At 39.8% G+C, this 24307-nt stretch overlaps 2 protein-coding genes across 2 annotated transcripts; one reads left to right on the plus strand and one right to left on the minus strand.

Annotated features, from left to right (window-relative positions):
* The first annotated feature begins 9596 nt into the window (after nt 1-9596).
* dlx2a (distal-less homeobox 2a) lies at nt 9597-11256 on the plus strand. Its single transcript, XM_032528997.1, has 3 exons — nt 9597-10113; nt 10527-10711; nt 10890-11256. The coding sequence occupies exons 1-3, from the start codon at nt 9795-9797 to the stop codon at nt 11202-11204; spliced, it is 819 nt and encodes a 272-aa protein (XP_032384888.1). The 5' UTR covers nt 9597-9794; the 3' UTR covers nt 11205-11256.
* Nucleotides 11257-16240: 4984 nt separating this feature from the next.
* Nucleotides 16241-20653, minus strand: dlx1a (distal-less homeobox 1a). Its single transcript, XM_032528998.1, has 4 exons — nt 20560-20653; nt 18809-19401; nt 18318-18517; nt 16241-17869 (listed from the first exon to the last, which is right to left on the minus strand). The coding sequence occupies exons 2-4, from the start codon at nt 19116-19118 to the stop codon at nt 17618-17620; spliced, it is 762 nt and encodes a 253-aa protein (XP_032384889.1). The 5' UTR covers nt 19119-19401; nt 20560-20653; the 3' UTR covers nt 16241-17617.
* Between the last annotated feature and the right edge of the window lie 3654 nt (nt 20654-24307).

Here is a 24307-nt window from a genome sequence, read left to right on the forward strand (position 1 = left end):
AAATTATTTGACCAGTTTTCTCCTTCTCCTTTCAAATGCCTTATTTAAAGTGTCAAAAACACAATGATGATTCCATTAGAACTATGTGTATTTTTCACTTTGAGTAGATTGTATGGTTCTATACATAAGAAAGGGCTATGGTATTTCATACATCTATCTTGCAGGTAATAAAAGAACACAAATGACAGTCAAGTTAACGCTAATTAGGTTTGTTTTGCTATTTCAGTTGGATGGAAGCAGATAAACAGCAAGTGTTTCAGTCAGCTGGACAAATAAACCTCCCAGATTCAGCGAGACTTGGGGACAAGCTGCTGTGGGTCACTTACAGGCTTCTTTGGAAGGGTTGGAATTTCAATCACTGTCAGGATTTTTTTCACAACCCCGATTTACACGTGTGACTACTTGGACATGGAAAATATATTCTGGTTTGGGGGTTGGTCGACATAAAATATTAATGCACATTCAATAATAACACCTGCTTAGGACCATGTTCATGAATAAGTAAGAACTATACAGAAAAAGTCTTGTGGTTCTGTGTTCATGAAACACGTGAGAGATCGTCAGTCACCTCAGAACATACAAAAAAACTTTTATGATCATCCAGGTTTAAGACATTCAGCTCCACAAGAATCATCTTCATAGTTCTTGAAGACCTGGCATTTAAGAGGTTTGAGGTTTTCACCCACCAGCAGCAGTATTTATATTCTGAGTAGCGGCTTTGTTATCATCCAAACCTGCATGAAATATGAAAACAGCTTCATTGTATGGCCTGCTCACATTCATCAATGTATCTGCCAGTGTTTGATGCTGGTGTGAAGTTTGAACCAGCCCGGGCCACAATCCCTTAGAACACAATATGGGCATTGTGGTGTGTGTGTGTGTGTGTGTGTGTGTGTGTGTGTGTGTGTGTGTGTTGTGTGTGTTGTTGTGGCTAACAATTATGCCCCAAGGTTCTTTTTTGGAAGGAAGACACTCCCAACAGAAGGCTCAGCAACTTTAGGTTTCGGTAGATTCAAAACAAGGTCATGTAAGCACATAATTTATTACAAGAATTATAGACTACTCCTTTGTCTGGTGTTACTCTCTTCAACTGCTACATTTGCCTGATGTTCCTTTCCACTGCAACATTTACTCACCCGAACTGAACACAACACCCTCAAATGATGATCATAATTCACACAATATTGAGCAAAGCAATTATAAATTCCAACAGTGTGTTTGTGTGTGTGTGGTGTGCTGCGTGTGTGTGTGGTGTGTGTGTGTGTGTGTGTGTGTGTGTGTGTGTGTGTGTGTGTGTGGTGTGTGTGCGTGTGTGTGGACTTGTGTGTGTGTAGCTATGTGAATGGCATCTCTGTTGCTGTGGGTTTGGTAACAGATGCATCAGATCTTGACACATCACAAGCCTCTTCACTGATGTAACCAGTCCGGTGACGTCTTCTGCTGGCCTCTCATTAATTGAAAAATATTGTTTAATTGATAGATACATATAGATAGATACCCCATCATACAACCCGTGTCTTAGAAAGAGACAACAGACTTAACTTTAGGCGCAGTGTTAATCCTTTTCTGTCTCTAATTCTGCTGTGTAACGATGTATATGATTTTTATGAATCCTTTATCTGTTGCTCTCTATCCTAAATCATGACATTTCCCTTTGAAGTATTGTTTAGTGTCCTAGATCAATGTCTTAATTTTTTATATCCACTAAACAATCAGGGTGAGATATTTGTTATGTTACATATTAACCCAGTAAAATGAGCAATTATGCAAAATAAAATAAAAGATGACCTGCCAAAATATTATCCCGCAATTTAAATAAATATTAATCAGACACTGATTAACACTGATTGCATCATTATTCTTAAAAGTTCTCAATAATCTTAATGAGCCAATAAAAAACAATTTAAAGCTTTTATGTGGACAGATACACATCATATCATGCATGTTATGAAATATATAGCTGAAGCTTATTTGCAATGTAATTTATTTGTTTTTATTTTTATGGGAACAGATGAGGGGCAGTGTGGAGAAAAGACAAAGTTCATTTGCGCATGCTTACAAAACTGTAAATCCTCACCGGTGATTGATCTTACATTGATCAAAAGAACAAAAAACATGTTGCTTAAATTGCTTGCTGATGGTCTGTGTTTGTCCCTGTGAGCAAAAAGATCTGTAGCTGCCTTTACCTGCTTTTACCCAACCACACAAACAGCACTTTCATGTCCACTTTTGCCCTGGGTGGTTGTGTAACACGAGCTGCGAGAGAAGGTGAAGCTGCCCAGCCTCGTATTGTCTCAGGTCAGTGGGAATAGAGAAACCGGAGAGATGGTGCAGGTTAAACAGGTGGACCCCTGCAGCTGACGAGGCCTTTCTTCACAGATTAGCTGCACTTTTGTACAAATAAAATGAACACTGACTTGAGAAAGTCTGTGTGGCCCCCTGGTCAAATTACTGGTGTATATATTAAAGTGTCATATTATGCTCCTTTTCACAATGTTATAATATCAGCTAGGCGAGCATTATAACATGTGTTACAAAGTGACGCGTGTTTGTCCTAGAAGTAAAGGCTGGACTACAATAGAGCAGTTTGTGAACAGTGTTTTCTGTTGGATATGGTAAGTTCCTTTGGGTGGACTTTGGGCTGTTTCACTTTTAAACCTATAACATACACAAAACAGATATATAACACAATAAAGGAAAGGGAAAACATCCAAAAGACGTAATATGAGCACTTTAAGTTACATTTTGGAAGGGGGGATCAGTGCTACTCCCATGCTTCCTCATTTTTAGTATGCAATACGCCTCACTAGCTACAGTCTAGGGAGGCTGTCATTCTGAACGTTGCTGGACAAAGTACTGTTATTAAATGTCTGATCTTTTAATGTCATATGGCACAAGTGTTTGTTTAGAATTTGTTAAGAGGTAAATGATCATTCATTTTGATGGTTGGATTTCACTGACATGCCACCTTCATGGTAAAATGATTCGATTTTAGAAGCTCTGAAACTCTCTCTGTCATGAGACAGAAGGGCCAGCTCCTCGAGTTTCACAGTGATGAAGTCAACATAACAGACACTGCTGGAGGAAACCAAACCCCAAAGTTATCAGAGAGGCAAGGAAACATGCCCAAAATGCACAGTTGGTAGTGGGCATAAAACCATAGTGATGACTACAATGCATTACAAACAGATGGATGTTCTTATTTTAAACAGTAATACTTAAATCTCGTCCCAGTCTTATTGATAATGACACTTAAACAGGACACAGAGGCATGTAAAAGTTCTTGTATTTTATACTGATTTAGCAATCCTGTGAGGATTTTACATCCTGGTTGCAATCTGGACAACTTACGTCACCCTTGGTAGAGCTGCTGAGAGTGGTACCAGTGTAAATGGTTGGATTCCACTGATTTGCCACCTTCATGCTGAAATGATTACATTTTAAAATTTCTGAAACTTACACCCTGGTAAGACAGAAGGGCCAGCTCCTTCTGTTTCACAGTAATGAAGTCAACATAACAGAGATGGGTGGAGGAAACCAAACCCAAAAGTAAATGGAGGGACAAGGAAGTATGCCCAAAATGCTAGGCATGTTTTTGGTGTCTGCATCCAGAAATAGGGAAGAGAGCCCCCTAATTGTTCTGCCCTTGAGGTACATGGATGCTGAGTGACTGCAGAAGTTGTGTCTGCATCAGTGTCTGTGTGAAGCACGGCGTTAAATCACACTGTGTGAAAAGGGGAGCAGCTGATCCTGGTCCTGTTGTGACAGTGCCACAGCCCTTTTGTAGGGAGACCATCCGCGGTATATCTGCTCCACTCCCCCTGCACAAAGGATTGCTTCCATTTATGGGTCCTGGTTGGGGGGGGGGTTCCGTTGAATCAACAATGAAGGGAGTGGGACCTCACAGACCTCTCTGAATTCTTTCTCAGGCGGGCCGTGCAGATGACACAGGGAATTCTGGGGATTCCTTTGTTATCCATGCAAAATGCAAAACCATGTTTTCATTACAGTGATGGAATTCCCTCTAGGGTGTATTTTCATTATGTCATGACAATCATACAGCAGGCAGGGAATTTACTTGGGTTGGGACAATCTTATTTTGTGAAAAATATCATCACTAAATTTAAAAAAAAATTACCAGATTTTCCGGAGAACCAAGATTTGTTTTCACATTAGACTTAGAGACTTAGATTTCTCTTTATTGATCCTTTTGGGATGACTCCTGCGAGGAAATTGAAAATTCCAGCAGCAGTTTTAGCAAGAAAAAAAATAGATAAAAAAGACAGTGTAAAGACAACAAACTGTCTTTTTTATCTATTTGTTTTTCTTCTGGACATCAGGCACCGAGCAGTTTTTTATATTATTTCAGTGGAGGTTTTGATCATTGAATTAAAAGAAAGCACAAAGATTAGGTTAGATTTTTTTTTTTATTCAACCTCAGCACTGGATCAGTAATGTTCTGCCCATCCTTTTCTGAGTATTAAGATTGTAGTGTAAAATATTGCTGGTGGGCTGTAGCTTAATCAAACATTAACAGATTGTCTTGATGTAAAGCATCAAACATTAACCGTACAGCTTTCATTGTTTTAAAACCATTCACTTCCTTTTAAATGTTTTGCCCTGCCTGTGCTCATCATTAAAGCCTTTGTTGTTAAAAATAACTTCTCTTCACAGGAAAAGCCACCATGACTAATTCTGAGGAAGCACATGCTCAATCCTGAACACCATGCTGAGGCTTTCCAACTTAACACTCATGTCCGCAGCCATGCAGTACAGGCTCACCCTCTCAGACGGAGAGGTCAAGAAGCACTTGGTAAATCATTTCCATGTTTGCAAGCAGCAGATGAATGTAATAACCTCATCATTGCTGACTCTGTGTCTTGGGCTAATGCTTAAAAAACATTTTGGAAACAATGGATAATCCTCCTATCGTTCTTTTGGTTTGTTTGGGCGCATTGTAATTGAGGTATTTAAACTTTTAAGCCAAAGCTAGAAAACTTGCAGTAATGTGATTTGACTAAAAGGGTGAGTTGCCAAGGTGATGAATGCTCCAATAGACCCAGCAGGAGATCAGCAAAGACAGTTTACCAACAGCCAAATCACTCTACGGAGCTAGAGACCTGCCCACATTAAACGCTATTACTGCCCCTGTTGACCCTAAGGACAGTAATAAAACCTACATCTATTTATCATACCCAAGTTTAAAAAACATTTGAATTGTGATAATGTGTGTCAATTATATGTGTTATATTGTATTATCAAAATAAGTAGATGCCTTATGCTGTGCTAAATTGAACCAACTTACTTAGTTAATGAAAAACTGGACTTTAGGGCGACTGGGTAGCTCACCTGGTGGAGCGGGTGCACATATGAAGGGGCTTAGTCCCTGACGCAGCGGCCACAGATTCAGCGCCGACCTGCGGCCCTTTGCTGCATGTCATTCCCCTTCTTTCTCCCATTTCAAGTCTAAGCTGTCCTGTCGGAACAGCTTATATTCTTTAGGTATCAAAAAATAATCTTATGCTTAAATATAGTCTACTAACATTGTATTTGCATACTTTGGCTTACCAAAAAGAATGCACTTCTTTAATAGGTATTGTAGAACAGATTAGGTTAGATGCTAATTAAATTAGACTGATTCAAACTGTTCTGTAAAATTCAACTTGGTCTAATTAAAATTGACTTTGTTGTACTTTGATTTACTAACGTGCTATATCCAACACACTTTATGTGCTAAAGTGTACTTTAGGTTTAAAAAATTATCTTTCTTTCAGCTTGGTGAAAAGCAGAGAGCAACGTTTTGAAGGGTCTAGTCTAATGTGTGGTTCGCTCAGTCTCACACAGCAAAACGTTTCAAAACGTGTCACTATATGGGGCACCAAACACCAAAAGCAGCCATCTAGTCAGAACCTAGGCTTTATTTTTGAGAATCCGATGCTTTACACTAATCAAAAACAGTAAACACTTTCCGTCTTCCCACAGGTGGCGACTCCCACCATACACAACATGGGCAAACAAGACTTCTATACAATATGTATAATATATAATAACAAAAACTAAAAGTTGCAGGACAATTGTTGCAGTAAAGCTTTGTGAGATATGAAGTGTTGTTTCCACAAAGATCATTAAAGCCTTATCATTATTATCATTGTTCAGCACATGAAGGATTATGCAGAAAATAATAGACATTTCTTCAGGTTTATTTAGGATTTCATATTTTCCACTTTGTCCTGAAGTCAATAGACGTCTGTATCTAAAGTTAATATTTATTAGAACATGCGTTCTAGGTGGGAATAGTTTTCCTTCCCTTCTGGCTCATGTCTTGCCAATTCTACTGTGATCGTTCCCTACTGGAAATTGCCATTACTATTGTAAACACAGTAAACACTGTGTGTTCATGCAGTGCTACTCCTTTATTGAGCTCTGACTTCTGTTACTATTTTTGTATCATTAACTCATGGTGTGCAAATGGTGTGTAATTGAAAAGATCTCAGCTATTGTTTGCCTTTTGGAGCTTCTGCAACACACAAAAAAAAAACAACATAACTGCAAGATAAAAATGCTTAAGATCAATAACTCCTCGGAATGTCAGGGTTGTTATCTTTCATAATGACTTCCTGTTTGGTGCACTTTGATTCCTCAACACAATACCAGCCAGTGCTGCCTTTTTAAGAGCATGTTTTCTCTTCACAGCCTTTTAAACATGGTTGACATGATAGCAATGTTGTAATCCAACGGTGATTGAAACAGCACACATTATAATCATATGGATTGCACTACATACTCTATAGTAGCCTAATGCTATATAGCAAGAATTGTCTCTAGTATGAGTAGGAGATCTTTTTTCCACTTTTTTGCAAACTTTTGATTCAATACGTTGTGTGTTCTGTTCATTATACTCACAATAGATGGTCTAGGATCCCAAAGTGTTGTCTTTGTTGAGCGTGTTGAACTTTCAGTAATTAAAACCAAACTGACAACATGCACTGATCATTGTTAGGTCATCGCTGATCATGTGTGGCAACTTGCCAACTTACTCTAGCATTCAAAAAATATTAAATCGTGGATGGACGTTTCAATAAGAATTAGGTTTTGATAGGAGAGCAAAAACAGATTATGTACAGTGTTGTTGTTTTTTCCTTTTTTGCACCGTAAATACCCAAAATTCGATTATTTGAACTGGAATAAAAAAAGAAAAATCCCATCTGTCTGATGGTGCCAAGTCAAAAGAAGATCCTCTTTAAATAGGAATTTGGAATGCATGATAAAAGTTCCTTACGTCTGGCTCCTGTCGTTTGGCATCATTTTCATGTCATTGAACACTGGGAAGATCCCCAACGCCAGCTGCTCTGCAGCCGATGATCAAAATTATTATCAGCCAACTGGGTGTGCGTGGCGTCAAGAACTTAAGTAGCAAAAACAACAACTATTTCATGAAAGGCTGAAAGAAAAGGTATGATATGAACTATGTTGCTATTAAGAATGTTTTGGCACATGTTGATGTTGACTGTGAAATCTGAGATTAGGGAAATATGTTGTGAAAATCCTCCTTAACTGCTATCTAAAAGTCTGATAACTTGTCTGATGTCTGATTGTCTGATGAAAAAGTGTTCAAATCAAAAACTCAGCCAAACCTTGATGAAAATAATCTTGAACAGAGAAGATAATTGCTTAAACGGTTGTCTTTTAATGTCTTTTTCTAGAATTGTTGCTCATTGTTGCTCAATTACTGCTATTGCACTTCTGGTTAGACCCAAACTGCATTTCGTTGCCTTGTACCTGTACATGTGTAATGACAATAAAGTTGAATCTAATCTAATCTAATCATCGTGGCTCAGATGCCAGGCAGCAGAGAGACTGTGCTCCACTAATGAGTAGAGGCATGCAGCCCCACTGGCCTCCCTGGACTAGATACAAGGGTCTCATTGTGCACTCACTTACAACTGGACAGAATAAAGGAAAATAACAACAAAGAAATGAATCATAAAGAGCAGTTATTTACAAAATATATAACTGCAAGCATAAGGCTTTTTACAGACTAAAGAAATTTAAAGGGACATGACATCAATTTTACACGTGAAGATTTGTTTACCTGTCATAGGGAGGACTACTCAGACTGTAACTGTTGTGTAGTGTTGTCTGTGCCTCTAGGAAATTTTCTTAAGTCTGACAAAATTACTGAAGATACCTCATCCAGGAATATCATTTACAACCGAAAGCCTGTGTTACGAACTGGGTGCATTGAGTTTGAAAGGTGTTGGCGTTTACCAGGCAGGGAGAGTCACAGACACTGTTGAGTATAGAATATGGTAATTCTAGGATCAAGCATTTCTGGAGCTTGACCAAATGGACCAGGGTGTCTCTGCCTTTGCTGCTTAGATTTGGGAAATTCTCTCCATGAGTTATAATGTACTTTTTTGAAGAGACTCTGTGGCTGTGGTGTTTTTTTGTAATTGGTGTTATTTTAAATATCGGATGCAATAAACCAACACATTCAAAACCTCACTGTAGTTCAACAAACTGAAAAGCTTCATAAAGATAATATTGGGCTATTGCTTTTGTTTGCATTAGATCGTAAAATGATTATGTTGTCAGCTCTGTATGTCCATGAGTCTGCCTGTAGTGCTTAGTGATGCTCTGGCCGACAGAACTTAAAAAAGCAAGTTGACCATTCACAATTTAAGTCTGATCAAGTATGCAGTGGCATTACAGAAAACTGGCTTAATGTACCCCAGTTGCTTTAATAAAAGGCACTATGCTGCCATCTTGTGGCGGTGAACACAGACGTCTCAACAACACTGTCATCACATAAACTTCTGTACTTCAGGAGGACTAAACGCATCATCAACACTTTCGACTCTGTGTGAAAGTTGACTTGGTGAACCATTCTGTGAACCTCTTCACACAGAACGGAGTTTGTTTAAAAGGCGGTTCGTGTTTCTGTTGTATAGCTCAATGCAGACAAAGGGAAATACAAAAGAAAAAACATCTGTAAGACAGATTTCCAACACCTGGGGGCGCTTTAGCTATATTCATGTAGTCACCTCACGTATTTAGATCCCCCTTTAACCTACTCCCAATGTACCTCCTTTCTCTGTGTGGTTCCAATTCGTTTTGTACTTGTCACTTAGTTTTCTGAGGGTTTTAAGGCCAACATGTAAACAATAATTAGGCCGCCATAAAAAGGTCTGGTTCTACTATAAACTTACATAATGTAGGCTACTGAAAAACGCACATAAATCTGTACCCTGACAAGCGTAAAATTCAAATGAAGAGGGATAACCGCAATGCCAGGGAAAACTAATTTGCTTTTTCTGATGTGTAGCCTACATGTTATCCATATATGTTGAAGTCACATTTTATCTTCTGTAGCCTATGGCCGATTGCACATAGAGATACTTACTATAGGACCAGACCTGTTGGGCCTTGGGCCTACCTTTCTCTTGTTCTGTTGAGAGTCGTTAATGGAAACTCTGTAGGCAACCCGGACAGACAGACCTGAACAAATAATGGAGGGTGGATGCGGTGGGGAGTAGTCATTCGGGCAGCCTACTCATTGGTTGCCTCAGACACAGTAGCTCGCTCTCTCCCTCTCACATAAATGCGCTCCCACCGCCGACCGAAGCAGATAATCACAGGCCACTGCGAGAGGGACACACCTTCGCTGATTTTGCCACAGTTTACACGGGGATGCGTTTCGATTCACGAAAAGGTGTCATCAGTCCAAGATTTTGAGTCGTGTTTTCAGCTTTTTTTGCGCATAGGTTACGAGGCTGCTCCACTCCAACTTGAAGATGACTGGGGTTTTTGAGAACTTAAATACTGATATGCATTCAAACCAGATTACCTCAAGCAGTTACCACAGCTTGCACAAATCGCAGGAGTCTCCGACTCTGCCAGTGTCCACGGCGACGGACAGCAGCTATTACAACAGCCAACAGCCTGGCCATTGCGCAGGGTCTCCATTTGGCCAACTCGGCTCTTACCAGTACCACGGTAACGCCACGAGCACTGTGCCATACAACACAAAGTCATACGACCTTGGTTTCAACTCATCCTATGGTGCATACAGCTCCTTCGGCTCCAACTCCTCTCCTACTCCAGCCGATACAGGTAAAGATGGTCTTACATTCTTTTAAAAAATACATTTTTAATTTCATCTTTTTGTTTGAGATCCAACTTTAAAACTTGCTTATGGCATGAATTGTATGAGGTGGAAGTTGAATGAACGCATAACATAATTGACAAGATAATTATGTGGTCAGAAATTATTAGACATATAGCTTACTCGCACCAAACACTGATAGTAAATGCTAAATGAATGTGTTGTTAAACACAACTCTTAAACAAACTCTGATATGTCTCCCTTGGCATTATAATATACAAATATGATGAAACGAAATTATGAGGTTAACGCATATCTACTTAACACGTAAGGCCGTGCAAGATGCCCAAAAGTTCTATGCAACTGAAAAACTACAGTGTCCTTTATGCGTAACATGAATTGTTTTTGAATGTTCCCTCAGAGAAAGAAGAGCGCGAGCCAGAAATCCGGATGGTTAATGGCAAACCAAAGAAGGTCAGGAAACCTCGAACCATTTATTCCAGCTTTCAACTGGCCGCACTTCAACGGAGGTTTCAAAAGACGCAATATTTGGCTCTACCAGAACGGGCCGAGCTGGCAGCCTCGATGGGCCTCACGCAAACACAGGTGGGTGCAGCTAAGACGTGGATACAGTACATATAATCTCATTATAATATATATTATAGGTTTTTATAATAGGTCATGTTAATATATTATTATAATGTGAAACGTAATTAAACGGTGAGGGGGATTTGAGAAATTACATGGTTAATCAATTTTATGCTTGTATCCGTTTCTTCCTCAGGTGAAAATCTGGTTCCAAAACCGCCGCTCCAAGTTCAAGAAGTTGTGGAAAAGTGGAGAAATCCCCCCAGAGCAACATGTTGCTTCCAGTGAATCTCCCCCCTGCACGTCCCCACCAACTATTGCCTGGGACTTTCCACAGACTCAAAGAATGAGCAGTGTCAACTCCAGTTTACCTCCGAGTAGCAGCCCTCCCAACACGACTGCGTTTTTGGCAAACTACTCCTGGTACTCTACCACGAACTCTGCGACGCATCTGCAGCCTCTGATCCAGCACCACCACAACACCGCCATAAGCGCTGGGACGATATTCTAAAACAAACGAGAGCAAAACATCGGGTTTAAATCGGAAAATACTGGTGAAAAAAGAAACAAATGCCAATACCTTCACGTTACAGACCTCGTGTGTGCCATGCGAAGTTGCAAGCATATAGAAGTTAATGGAGCCAGACAGGCTCATGGACCTTGCCAGTTTTCGCGCTGGCAAATTGTAGTCACAGATTTCTACAGTTATTTTTGTATTTATTTATTTTGTTTATGTGGAGGGATGAATGAACCACTATTACCCAAAGCAATCACAGCCGGGCGCAAGCCTACTTTTACGCGGACGTCACTTTGTTGCCATTTCTGCAAAAAACAAAACATTCAGCGCAGGACAACCTGTCACAAATGTAGCACATGTTAACTGTATCGTGCCTTTTTCAATATGACCTCATTTTGTTGTGCGATGAAACAGCGTAGGCTACCTTTATTCATTCCTTATGCCATTAGGCTAGTTGATTTGAATATAGGCCTAAGTTTCTGAATCTACGTTTGTAAATATTTTACCACAGCTTTTTTGATAGACCATGTCACTCTTTTTCTGGCTATTGCTGCAAATTAACCACCATTAACCACCGTAAGCTACTGATTGTCCACCCTCTGATTTACTTGTATCACACTTTAATTTTAAATTTTTTGTCTTATTTTTTTAGCCCTTTTTCCCTTAAGACCAACGTTTTTTTAAATAAAAAAGTTTTCTGTGAAAACGCCCTACCTCCCTTTTTTTTTTCCCAAAAAGTTTCTCTGCTCCCGGGATTTTTTTTGCTAAACAGGCCTTTGGGTGACATGGGAACTTATGCCCCATTCCCTTTAGCAAAAGAGCATAAAATATGGGGTATTCTTTGGGCCCTTTTTTTAAAAAAAAATTTTTTTTTTTTTTGTACAAGGCAATTTAGGGCTTGGAGCAAAAATTAAACCCCTTGTTGAGTGTCGCATGTGTTGGTTGGGATAGGCTGAAACAATTTCCCGATAATACAAACCGTAGCTGACTGAAGAAACCTTGCTCCCTTTTATTGTGTTCCGGTAACCAGGGTTGCCCGAGCGGGTTTTGCTTCGCTAGTCCCCGGCCATCAGGGCTTTGGGCTTTTTAAAATCGCCACTACCCGGGCCCTTTAAAGGGTGCTTTTAAAACAACGTTAGTAAAGTTTTCATTTAAATTTAAACTTTTCTTAAGTAAAATAAGGCTATGGCTGTGGGTTGGTTTGTAAAAAAAAAGCGTGTTTAGGATGCTAAACACCAAACGAAGATAAATTTTTCATAATGATTAGCCAAACCCTGGTCATTTGGCCGGCAGGCAGAGTTGGGCCCGGGGCGCGGCTCGGGGGAGGGGAAAAGAAAAACAAGCCTTTGGGATGCGAGGGGGAAGATGAGGGTGGGTTATGACCAACTCCTCCCTGTGGACTGAGGTCCTTTCCAAAAGGGGAAACTCAGCCTACAAGAGAAAAAGAGGACTGGGCCAAAACGCCCGAGCTACAAAATCCCCGGAAACATTTCCACGTCTCACAAATAAAGCCTCGACTCTGAAACACACATTCCCCACTTTTTTACGTGGGGTGGTATCCCGTACTAGCGTTAACGGGCCCAAATCCAAACGCCTTTTTTTTTTATTGGGGAAGGGTATTTCGTAGAGCTATATTGCCCGATCCCCTATTGTCCTATCGGGGGCTTATTATTAAAAACAACCCATCCTTAGTTTTCCCTTCGGTCATCACTGCTACCCCCCCCCTTCCCCACAACCCGGGGCCTCAAATGGTCGTTTCCTTACATAATTAGGGCTTGCTTTGCATTCTATATCTTCATGTGGGGCCCAGCCTCCTTCCCGGCTGACAATCAGACCCCCGGGATGGGCGGTCTGTGCGGCCCAAAACTTAAGCCGATTCTTGGGCCCCTATAAAGCCTGCCTCTGTGTGGGCCCTTTTCCGGATCCTTTTTTTCTTTTACAGAGAATACATCGTGACAGGCCTGCTGTCACTCACCCGGGGGGACTGGAATAAAATTTACCGGCTTTTTTTCCCTTAAGTTTGGTTTTACTCGCGGCCGGTTAAAGGAGGCTATCCGGCACATATGTTGGCTTAAATATCAGCATCCGGGTTTCCTCCTAAAAACAAACCACCATGCCTACTAGGCCTACTGCACTAACAATTATAAATAAAATAATAAATAACCAATAAAATAACATACCCAAGCAATAAATAACTACAATAACAAAAATAAAGATAATAATTTCTGGATATTCTCTGTTGCTCCATGACTTCCTTCAGGGATCAGAGCCATGTGGTTTATAGGCCTACTTTTGCATTTCTCTAGGCAACTTGTAAATGCCATACCCCCTATCCTAATTTATACACAGATCTGTAATTTCATCCACATTTGCTCTGGTTTGAGCATTCTGGCTTTCAAATCTGAAAGCCTGCAATTACTATATAATTCTTCGCAATTTTACATGTCCTAATATGGGGTGTTATTTTTACACAAGACAATTTCACGCTATTTCAAGCGTCAACATTGTCAAAGTTGTATGTACATAATAAATGGGAATATCAATGCATAGTTTTTAGCCTAACATCTTGACTCAACGATAATTATATCCGTGTGGAGCCCACGTAGAATTATCCTGAATTGCATGGTAACTGCTGCTTTAAATTTTAAGAAATTACTCATAATTTCCCCCAAAGATTACCAAGATCTCAAGTGCACAATGTCATCAGCGTAATGAGGAGTAAACATTTATGCTAATAATCTACATTTTTTTCCATCAGCTATAAAGAGAGGAAATAAAGCAGACATTTTCAGTCATATTCTGAACTCTGCTGTTATAGCTTAGACCAACACATGGGACACAGTTTGTGGGATGTAAGCGCTCATCTTGTGTCTGTGCTGTGGGATGCTGCTGCTCATCTGCCTCTATGCTGATTTTTGCCAAAATCCAGAGGAAGCTTGCCTCTTTCTTTCAAACGGAAAGGTGTGTATTAAAGGTTTACTTCTTAAATTCTCTGTGGAAGTAGCGCAAGGATGGAATTGCATTTGACATGAGCAAAAAAAACAGAAAACAGGTTTATAGTCTTTCCAGGCATACTTTACCATTTTTAGTTAATTCCTACATCATTTATTTATTTGAATTCTTAGTCAAATCTGTGAATCTGTGACGATTCTGTCATGATATGAAGCTATTTCAAAGACTGATTTTATTCTGTAAATTCGGTAAAAACTTTTTTTTAACGGATCCAGTGTATTTAATGTGCTGCTTTTGTGAGAAAAAAAGTCATTCAGCAAAGAGAGCTGTTCACACCGAGAGGAACTGTGAGAAAGGGGAGACACAGAACATGTTCTTTAATCTAGTCGCTGCTATCATTACTCTTGCATTGTGCTTTGCTAATTTTGAAGCCTCTTCGCATTGACAACTCCGTGATGTACACCTGCAAGCAATTTGCCAGCCTTACACATAGTCTGAGGAACAGTGACGAAACGGCACCTCACCTATTTCGCTTTTTTTTTTTCTATTTCAGCAGCACATTTCTTTCAGAGCACTATCTCTTTTGTCAACGCAGAAAGATCCTCCGTGCGAAAAAAAAAATGCTCATAATTAGGCTACCTCAGAGATGGGAAACTGCATTAGAATAAATAAGGGCGAAATGACTGTAATTATGCTGGGTTTGATGGGCTCAGCTCGTATAATCAAGGGGAGAATACCGAGAAATAACGCTGACCCTCTTGGATGTGCAGCTGCGCCTTTCTGGGGCTGTAAGCAGATTTATGTTCACTACGGCAACAGCACAGTTCATATTCTTTCTTAATGGTTTTAAAATATACGTATACCTATTCTGCTTCTGGCTTGTGCACAAAGGACTGTATATGTTCTGAGTTATGTATTATAATAACAATAGAGACAGGGCTGTTACCGGGATGTTAAACAAGGAGCATAGATCAACTAGGCCAGAGTTTCTTTCTTTTCAGTCCCCTTGAAGCTAATTACGGTAGTTAAACTGATGGTGTTGCTCTATAAGAACAAAACTGCGCCAGCGTTCATATAGCCTAATAATTATAATAAGTATATTGATAAGATATTATAACGGTCTGATTTACCATTTAACAAAGAATAAATGAAACAAATGAGAAAAGAAGGAAGTGCTCGGTTATGATGTAACATAGTCTATGGCCTTCCTCTCTCTGTTGGCCTCTTAAAGGGATGTTGTGCGGGCCCCACAAATGTCATCAAATGTGTCATTAGAATTGCAGAACTAGTGTATGTGTCCATAATGCAGCTGGAGGTGAGCGAGTATGGCTACAGGTAATTCACAATTCATTTCTTTCTTTCATTGTTTTGTTTCTACTCAGGCACAAACATTACCTTTCAGATTTAGACACATTGTATTGTTTTCTCGAATATTTGTCTTATTATTTTTTGTTTAGCTTTTTTGTCATTTATTATTATTATTATCATTATTCATATTATTATTATTATTATTAGTAGTAGTAGTAGTAGTAGTAGTAGTAGTAGTAGTATTATGGCCATGTATAACCAGTTCTGTATGGTGTTTAAATGGAGAGGTAATTCCACCTGGGCAGGGCATTTTCTAAGAAATCCTAATAAATAAAAATGCAAACATATTTTGATTAAAATCTCCTAAAAGGCTTACTGCGAGATTGCGCGACTGGAGTAAAAGAATGAAGTGTGAAGCCCAAACAAGAAGGCCTTTGAACGTTTCACTTTCACTGCTCTCCATCTGATCCGCCCTGTGTCCCGTGCTCATCCAGGCTTTTTTTTGCAGCACCTGCCTCTCGCGCGATTATTCACTTAACACACCCAATTGATCTCTCCCATTCATGACAGAAAATGGGGATTGTCGGAAGACAAATAGAAAGAAGATTATCTTCCAAAAAAAAAGCTGAAAAGAAACAAGCGATGTTGTTGAACGATTTCAGGTCTCCCGCACCGCGATTAAATGACGATAATAGAAATGATGCAGCTTAGAGCCTACTGGCAAGGCATCCAGTGGTTTCTCGTCTTTTTTATGCTTTTCTTGTGTTTTTCATTTAATATGCTGTGAAAATATAGCCGTTAAGATATATTCGCGTAGCTGCAAGACAGCATTTGTTGTTAGATGCAACGTCAGACTTCTCATCTCTAGTCACTCCAGAGGTTTGACAACATCTGCAACCAGTGAGCAGCAGCAGCAGCAGGAACCCATGTAGAAATGCTAAACACGACCATACATCCGAACGACGAGCCGTTTTCTCACACAAACGCACTCACACGGTGTCTGCTACAATAACCAACATGATACTGCTTTGTGTCAGCTCACATTAAACCTGCACCATGCTGAAGCCTTTTCTTTTCACATGAGAGGAGGGTGGAGGGGGGGGGAGGGGGGGGGGGGGGGGGGGGGGGGGTTTGAATCAGACACCTTTCTTGACATAATTTAAATCATTATTTTACTGCTTTTGAAACTTTGCACATTATGCACATAAACTTCAGAAACAGATAAATAAATTAAAGTAATCAATACAAAACTAATATTTTCTATTTTGACTAAACACATCTCGACGAATACAGAAAGCCTAAAACCCTGTTTCACAGCGTATCCAGTACAGCACAAAAACAAATCTGAAAAGTATGTACAAAGTACAGGGACAAATAAGCTGCTCACCCTCAAGATGTTTTTTTTTTCTTAAGCAGCAAATTGTCAGACTCTTTACATTTTTCACATAACATCGGGGCACGGCATAGAAAAGCTTTGCTTGCGTTAGTGCAGCATTAACAACACACTGTTGTTATTTCAAACACACTTACAAAATGAACACAGACTGACCTAAACAGAAAAACTAGTTTGAATAATTTAACTTAAATAACAAACACATATAAACAACATAGTAGCCATTTGAGGCTTTGCACAATATGCCCTGTGGCAGACTGTGCTGTAAGCAGGATGGTGATGGTGGAATTAATTAACTAGGCCTATCATTATTTGGTTAAAGACCTTTAACTGTTAATGAATGCAGATTGGTTTTTAGGTCATCATTACTTTGGGCCCAACATCTGGTGTAAACAAACATGTGTTTTCTCATCAACAGAATAACTCACACAAATATGATTTTTTTTTTTTTTCTTAAATGAAATAGAACCTGACACGAAAGTGATATACAGCAGCCAAAAAAGGACCAATTTGTCTACGGTTTCCGTTGACTGTCAGACTCGTTGCCCTTGGGCTCATTGCGTGCCTTTTCAGTCTCTAAGCTCCCTTCTTCTTCTACGCTGCTTGCAGGCATCCGGCATGGGGAGGCCACTGTGTCAGCATGCGGCAGCAAACTCCGGGGTTGTTGTTGAGTAGCATCAGTGCTGCGCCGCGCTGAGGCCCCTTACCATCTTGATACACGAGCCGTGGCGGAGTCGAGGGCTGAGCTCCTTGTTCACATGAGCTGTGACTGTTGCATAGACTCTTGGTGTGTGGTTGGATACCATGAGGTGTAGCTGGGAATGTAAGATCCGGTTGTCCCCACCGAAGTCTTCGTGGCGGTCGGTGAGCTCCAGACAGGTGTCACCGAGGGAGAGCCGCTCGACAGCCCGCGGCCGGTGGCTAAGGCGTTGGTGTCGATTGTGCCACCGCCTTGCTTCATCAATTTCTTGAATTTAGAGCGTTTATTTTGAAACCAAATCTTCACCTGGAGAGACAAAGGAAATTCTTAGAACACTGACTGAACGACAGTTTAGTCAATTTTAGGCATGTTAAGCAAAATTAGTCACGTTTTTACGCACGCAGCAGGTTTCTTAGTACATCAAGAGCAAAGCATTTTTATTATTATTTTGTCCTTGATCGTGACTGTATTAAGATGTCATTGATATTAACAACACACCTATGGTAACATTCAGGAAAATGTAGGGAAAAATCCTTAATTTGGTATCTAACGTTGAATATTATGTTACTTTTGATGAATGGTGTTCCATAATGATGATGATAATATTAATATTAATATTATTATTATTAATAATAATAATAATAATAATAACATTAATAATGCATTTTGCTGAGAAAAAAAACAAAAAAACATTTAAAAGGTGTAACGGTGCTGCAGCAGAGTGGAGCTATTTGAGGGACTTTCAGGGACTTGCCTGTGTCTGAGTGAGACCCAGCGACGCCGCGAGCTCAGCTCTCTCCGGTAACGCCAAATATTGAGTTTGTTGAAACCTCCTGTTCAGGGCTTGAAGTTGTAAACTGGAATAGATAGTCCTTGGTTTTCTAATCTTTTTCCCTTTCCCGTTGAATCGAACCTCTCCGCCTTCCACCACTGTGTTTTTCTCTGCTTCTGGTGCTGAGAGACAGAAAAGGGCGAAGAGAAGCAAACAAGTAAGAAGGCAGTTGTAGCCAACAGTGCTGTGCAGCTATGAATACTCCAGCGCAAGTTATACAAGCTGTACTTTAGGTATAATTACCTTTAATTGGATACATTGTTTATAGCGTTACGCAATAAATAATTACCAAGCCTAATTCCAACATCTGGGTCGTCTTTTCGATGCAGCGAGGATTGTATATGCTACAGACGAAAGACGTGCCATCACAGAAAGTTCATATTTAAGATCCAAAGATGCTGTTGCACACTTACCTGTCTCCTCTAACCGGGTCTGTGGGAGCGCCGAGCTGTTTTGGTAGGTCTGTACTGTGCTAAGATATGGACTGGTGGAATGGCTGCCGACGGAGTTTACGTATGGATAACCCAAAGATCTGGGGAACGACGAGACTGGACTGTAGCTATCGTGCTGGGCATGGCCTGCAGAATGTAAACAGTGCATTGGATAGTGTCCGTGAGACATGGAGGAAGGCGACATTTGTTGACTCGGGGGTCCAAACTCCATGAAAACGGTTTTTCCTGAGGCAGGGCTATTAAGACTTTCTGGAATTGTAGTCATTGTCATCTCTTCTGGCGTTTCCCCTTGTCTTGCTTTTCTTGTTTTCCTTCTATGATCTCAGTGAAGGATGGGTCCCAATTTAAGCCGAACTGATTTTTTCTCTTTCCATTCATAAGAAAATGTAGTTGTAGCCTGTGAAAAGTCCTGGGTATGATGCTGTGGACCAAGACAAACTCGCTCAAAGGTTTGAATCTCGGACTCATGAATATTCATCAAAGACTGTCGCTGATTGGTCCACTCTCTCCACGAGGGAAGCCGATTGGCGACGCTGGGGCTGGGTCCGAAGAACCTGATAAAGTCGAGAAAAAACACAAAAAGCTTCGATTTCTTCTTGACACGTCAACATTTAAGCCATATTACTATTATTATTATTATTACTATTAGGTTATTATTTAGGCCTACAATTCGTCAAGTAGGCTAACATATATTTTAGGTATCAACTTTTGATAATATTGCATAGCCTGTTATACGGCGATAACACCTGATTCACTTTTGTCTCAGCGCTATCCAAACATTTTGAAATGTAAGTAAATATTGTCATAGCCCATATCGGTGGAGCGTTTGAAACAATCAGGTTTGTCACGTCGTAAAAGTGGCGGTTGTCATATAGTGAGCGTAATTTATTAGCCCCATGTTGCATAATATTTCCAGCCCTGTTAGAGCTGCTCTTTCTGCCGGCCAGCTTGATTAAAGCTTTTTTGATTAAAGCTCTATCTGGAGTAAGGTGTATTAGCATAACACTAGTGTTCAATTTCCATAAGTAGGTCTGTAATTAGTCATGAGTTTAACACTTCCATTGGCTGGAGGTCTCAGTTACACCTGCAGCACGTTCTGCTCTAATGTCAAATGAGGTTCGTTGGTTCAGGTGTTAGGTCTAATGATGTTTTATAAAAACCTGAAAACATGTAACAACATCACATACAAAATAGCAAATATAGTTCAACAATCATTTCTGATTAACAGACCGACGTGTAAGTAGGCCCACATTTTAAACAATGTTTTAATTTTGCATTATTTCATAACAATGATGTAGCCTATAGTCGTGGGGAATTATGGGTTATATTCCCGCCGAACTAGTCCCTGTTTTACAACACAGCCATGAATGCACACAGGTCTATGTTCTGATCACATTGAAATGACTTTACGCGCCTTCTACCGCAATCAATAAATGGTCACAGTTTCGTTAAACACTGGCACCTCTGATTAGCATGGATCTAAGTGAGGATGGGGGTGCGGCCAGCCCCCCACAGCCTTACAAGAATAATTAGCCACGGACATTTGATTTACATGAACTGACGACTGACTTCACAGGAGATATTTCTTCTTGAGCTGCAGGTTTAGACCTCCACAACTCAAAAGCTCAAACGGGATCACTGCTGCAGCTGTCAGTAGAGTTTGACCAGGCTATATTAAAAAAATAAGATATTAGTTTCAATCAGCAACTTACTTTAAAAAAAGAATTCATGTGATAGAAAAGAAGCAGATAAATCCGCGACATCCGGGGTCAGAAAGCCTTCGCAGGACGCACTTGGTGAAAGAAGAAGAAGAAGAAGAAGAGAAGAAGAAGAAGAAGAAGAAGAAAAGAAGGAAGTATCCAGCAGCTCTTCATTTTCTCAGGATTCCTCTGCAGGCTGCAGCTCTTGTTCTGGTGCAGAGCAGAAACACAGCCTGGCTGCTCCATCCGCAGTCCCTCCATCTCCACCTGAATAACAAATTAAAGGCAGTTAAATTCCGTCACTGTGATTAGCAGTGTAGCCTAATTGCATAATTGAACTCAAAACAGAACTAGCAAGTTGCAAAATGTGTTGTCAAAATGCACGCGCTGACATCACGGCACGTGTGCCACAGTGTGCCAGGCGGCTGTGGATGCCTGAATTTAAAGATTTCTGTGCAATATTAGGCTATAACGAATGCTGGTCCCTTGTCCCCTAAAATAGGCCAATTTGAAGTGATTTCTCTGGAATTACTTTCGAAAAATGCTTCAAGATTTCCGCTATCAACAACGACAATGATAATGGTAGTACAACCAATAATTATCATCTTCCAGAACAGAGGACAGATTTGTGTGGGTACTTGGTGGGTGCGACTGATAACTGTCATTATTTTTCCCACGATTATAGTATCTGCAAATTGACACGCGACTGTGAACAAAACCATTAACAGAATACCGGCAGAGTTTGCAAAAAAAAAAAAAAAAAAAAATAACACCACGAGTACTACTAATAATAGCAATAATAATTACAGGCTTTTGTTGAAATATATGCTGCATAAATCACATTCATTTTATTGACATGGGCCTATGCAACATCAATCATTTGCAAAGTGTTTATTTGCTTGGAACCCAAACGATTAACTATTTATTTGAAGGATTTTTTTTATCAAGCCATCCTCGGTGTCATTAGGATGAGCAAGCGTGTGATAAAATTACCACTTTAATTTATAATTTGACTCTCGCTGGCAGGAGGGCAGTGAAGGCCACAGCGCCTCGTCCTGCAGCAGGGCAGCAGGGCTCTAACTAGCCACGCTAAAAATAAAGTCCTCCATGCATGGATGGGCCGTGGAGGCAGGACTCATTAGGAGTGAGTAGCTCTGTGGCTGAGGGTGTTTTAACACCTGCTGCTCTTCACCTGAGGGTTAGTGCAGAGGTGGAGAGACAGAAAGAGGAGGGGAGGTGGAGGGGTAAACGGGCCAAGATGTCACAGACTTCATTTCAGTCCGGTGATCGAAAGCCCTCCTCAACTGCCATGCCAACCCACATTTTCACAGCCACCAAATATTATCCCGACCGCGGTGCATTGGTAAACTGCGTATCATCCTCTGTGAAGGCACAGCTCCGCGTGCACCCTGCAGACTCTGCATGCGAACAGGGATTCATTATTGTCATCGGAGATGCAGGGAGTTTTTTTATTATTATTTTTTATTAATGTCCCTCCTTTATAGAGGAGACAGAATGCACGCGTAACCTAGGTTTTTTTGATGGATTTAAATATGTTTCCCCCCCCCCCCAGCTTTAGGTTTCTGATGACATTTGATTACTCCTGATGATTTTCTGTCAGCAAATGAAACAAAAAACTTTTTTATTTAAAGTTCAATAATTTCCCACAATTTTACATGCTGTCTCTTAGATGCGTAAACTCAACATGTCCGTCTGAGATGTACTAATTCATGACAAAACTTCCATGCTCTCTCTCTCTCTATCTCTCTCTCTCTCTATATATATATATATATATATATTATATTATATATATATATATACATATATACACATATGTATATTTTACATAGTAGCATGACTGAAAATGGACATCATGGACATCATTACCACATGACCTCAGCTGCAAATGTAATTCAGTGAGTGACTTCCAGCAGAATTTTCACACTATATGAAGGTTTATTTCACGTTTGAAAGGCAGAGGATCAAACAAGTGAAATTGCCTTTTGTTCTGCTTCCTCTCTGGCTTTGCTGCTGGCTGCCATCCTGTAATTTGCAGCAGCGTCAATGAACGCAAACTAGATGCACTTCAATTAACTTGATTCAGTGTCTATTTTCATGTTCAATGTGGCATCAAAAATGTGAATTGATTTTGTTTACAGAGTTATACGTAAACAAAAAAATGAATCCCAATATCTGAGAAACAGGATTGTTATATTTAATTGATTGCATTATCATAAGGGTCAGGAGGGACACAGTGGGGAAATGAAATCATGTATAGTTTTTTTAATTGTTAGTAGAAGATACAGAGGAAAGAAAAGTATATTTGGACTGTCAAATCCAAAATTTATTGTCTCTATATGATAATTTCACTTAATGGGTTATTGAATACTTTACTTTTTGTGTGATAATCAGATTTCAACACTTCATCAAATAACCTTCAACTGGTTCTGAAATTACATAAAGAATGACTGATGTTTTTATTTAAAGGGCATGTTTTTTAATTCTCCATATACGATGATTTATTCAGATATTTTGACTTCTAAATTCAAAACGTTTTTTCTCATTTGATAATTATTGAGTATTTAGAAACACCAGGAAATATTAATAACTTGTTAGTCATTTAATTCAAAAGATCTGCCAGTCAGTTTGAGTCATAGCAGGTTCCACTCCTGCTTCAAATGTTGCTGTTGGTGGCTACTATTTTATTTTTGGATCACATATTATGCCTCTAATATACACCAAAAAGAAGAATAATGTCCTTTATTGACGGTAATTAAATAATTAAACTATGAGAATGTGTTGCTTTAAAACAAATGGTGCAAAGGATCATAATGGTTGTTTTGCTTGTTTTAGGCATTGATGCCTGCGAGGAATCTGCATCACATCAGGTCGGGATGTACTGACCAAATGCTGCAAACTGGACTCATTGCTAGGACTTAGGCCATTGTTGATTATTGAAGTCTGGTGATAATAGAAAATATCAGCTAGTGAATGTGGCATTAAATTAAATACTAATATGTGTTGTTGTTTTTTGCACATTTTGTTCCTTATCAAAAGCAGATCATAAATAGCTAATTTTGAACATATGTGACTCTTTTATTCACAGTGAATGAAATCTCTAACAGCAAAATCTTTCTCTGAGGACGAAAAAAATAACTGTAATCAACATGTGTGTAATTGGACTTAAAGCTGGTCATTGCCCCCCTCTACCACCACCACCACCACCACCACCACTATTCAGTGTCCAGAGCAGCTCTTTCCTCCAAAAGCTGGGGGTCACAGGTTGGAAAAGGCTCCAGCGAACTGGTAGAAATGCTGTCCCCATTACAGCAGCAGCAAGCATCCAACCTGCCTGAAATTGTCTGCAAAATGACCAATTACCTGTGTGAAGGCTGGGGAGAAAGGACTTGGGAAAATATGGCTTTTACTTAATTCAGCTAAACTGTAAAAGAAACTAGTGTCACATACTTGCTACATGTTACACTATCCCCACCTTTTAAGTGAAGATTTGGGCATCAAATCATCAACCAATGAGAAAATCAATTTTAAGGATAATTGAAATTTAACCAACTCTCAGTTGTGTAATGATGTAAAAGAGATGGATTGCAGGAATATAATCCATATAACATAGCTATAAGCTGGGAAATAATTTCACCAACACTAGAACAATGATTGATTAAACATCTTTACACGTAGATCTTATTGAATTCATTCCCTGCAAATGGAAAACATGCAAATTCGCCAATTAAGTCATTTGCCC

Source organism: Etheostoma spectabile, chromosome 11 (assembly GCF_008692095.1).
Source record: "Etheostoma spectabile isolate EspeVRDwgs_2016 chromosome 11, UIUC_Espe_1.0, whole genome shotgun sequence".
Lineage (NCBI taxonomy): Eukaryota > Metazoa > Chordata > Actinopteri > Perciformes > Percidae > Etheostoma > Etheostoma spectabile.

What these genes read in the sequence shown, in the direction of transcription:
- dlx1a (XM_032528998.1), bottom strand. Translation starts at nt 19,118, where the DNA reads ATGACAATGACTACAATTCCAGAAAGTCTTAATAGCCCTGCCTCAGGA. An exon ending in GACCCGGTTAGAGGAGACAG is followed by an intron (nt 18,518 to 18,808) that starts GTAAGTGTGCAA and finishes TCTGTCTCTCAG; the next exon opens with CACCAGAAGCAGAGAAAAAC. An exon ending in TGGGTCTCACTCAGACACAG is followed by an intron (nt 17,870 to 18,317) that starts GCAAGTCCCTGA and finishes TTGTCTCTCCAG; the next exon opens with GTGAAGATTTGGTTTCAAAA.
- dlx2a (XM_032528997.1), top strand. Translation starts at nt 9,795, where the DNA reads ATGACTGGGGTTTTTGAGAACTTAAATACTGATATGCATTCAAACCAG. An exon ending in TCCTACTCCAGCCGATACAG is followed by an intron (nt 10,114 to 10,526) that starts GTAAAGATGGTC and finishes ATGTTCCCTCAG; the next exon opens with AGAAAGAAGAGCGCGAGCCA. An exon ending in TGGGCCTCACGCAAACACAG is followed by an intron (nt 10,712 to 10,889) that starts GTGGGTGCAGCT and finishes TTTCTTCCTCAG; the next exon opens with GTGAAAATCTGGTTCCAAAA.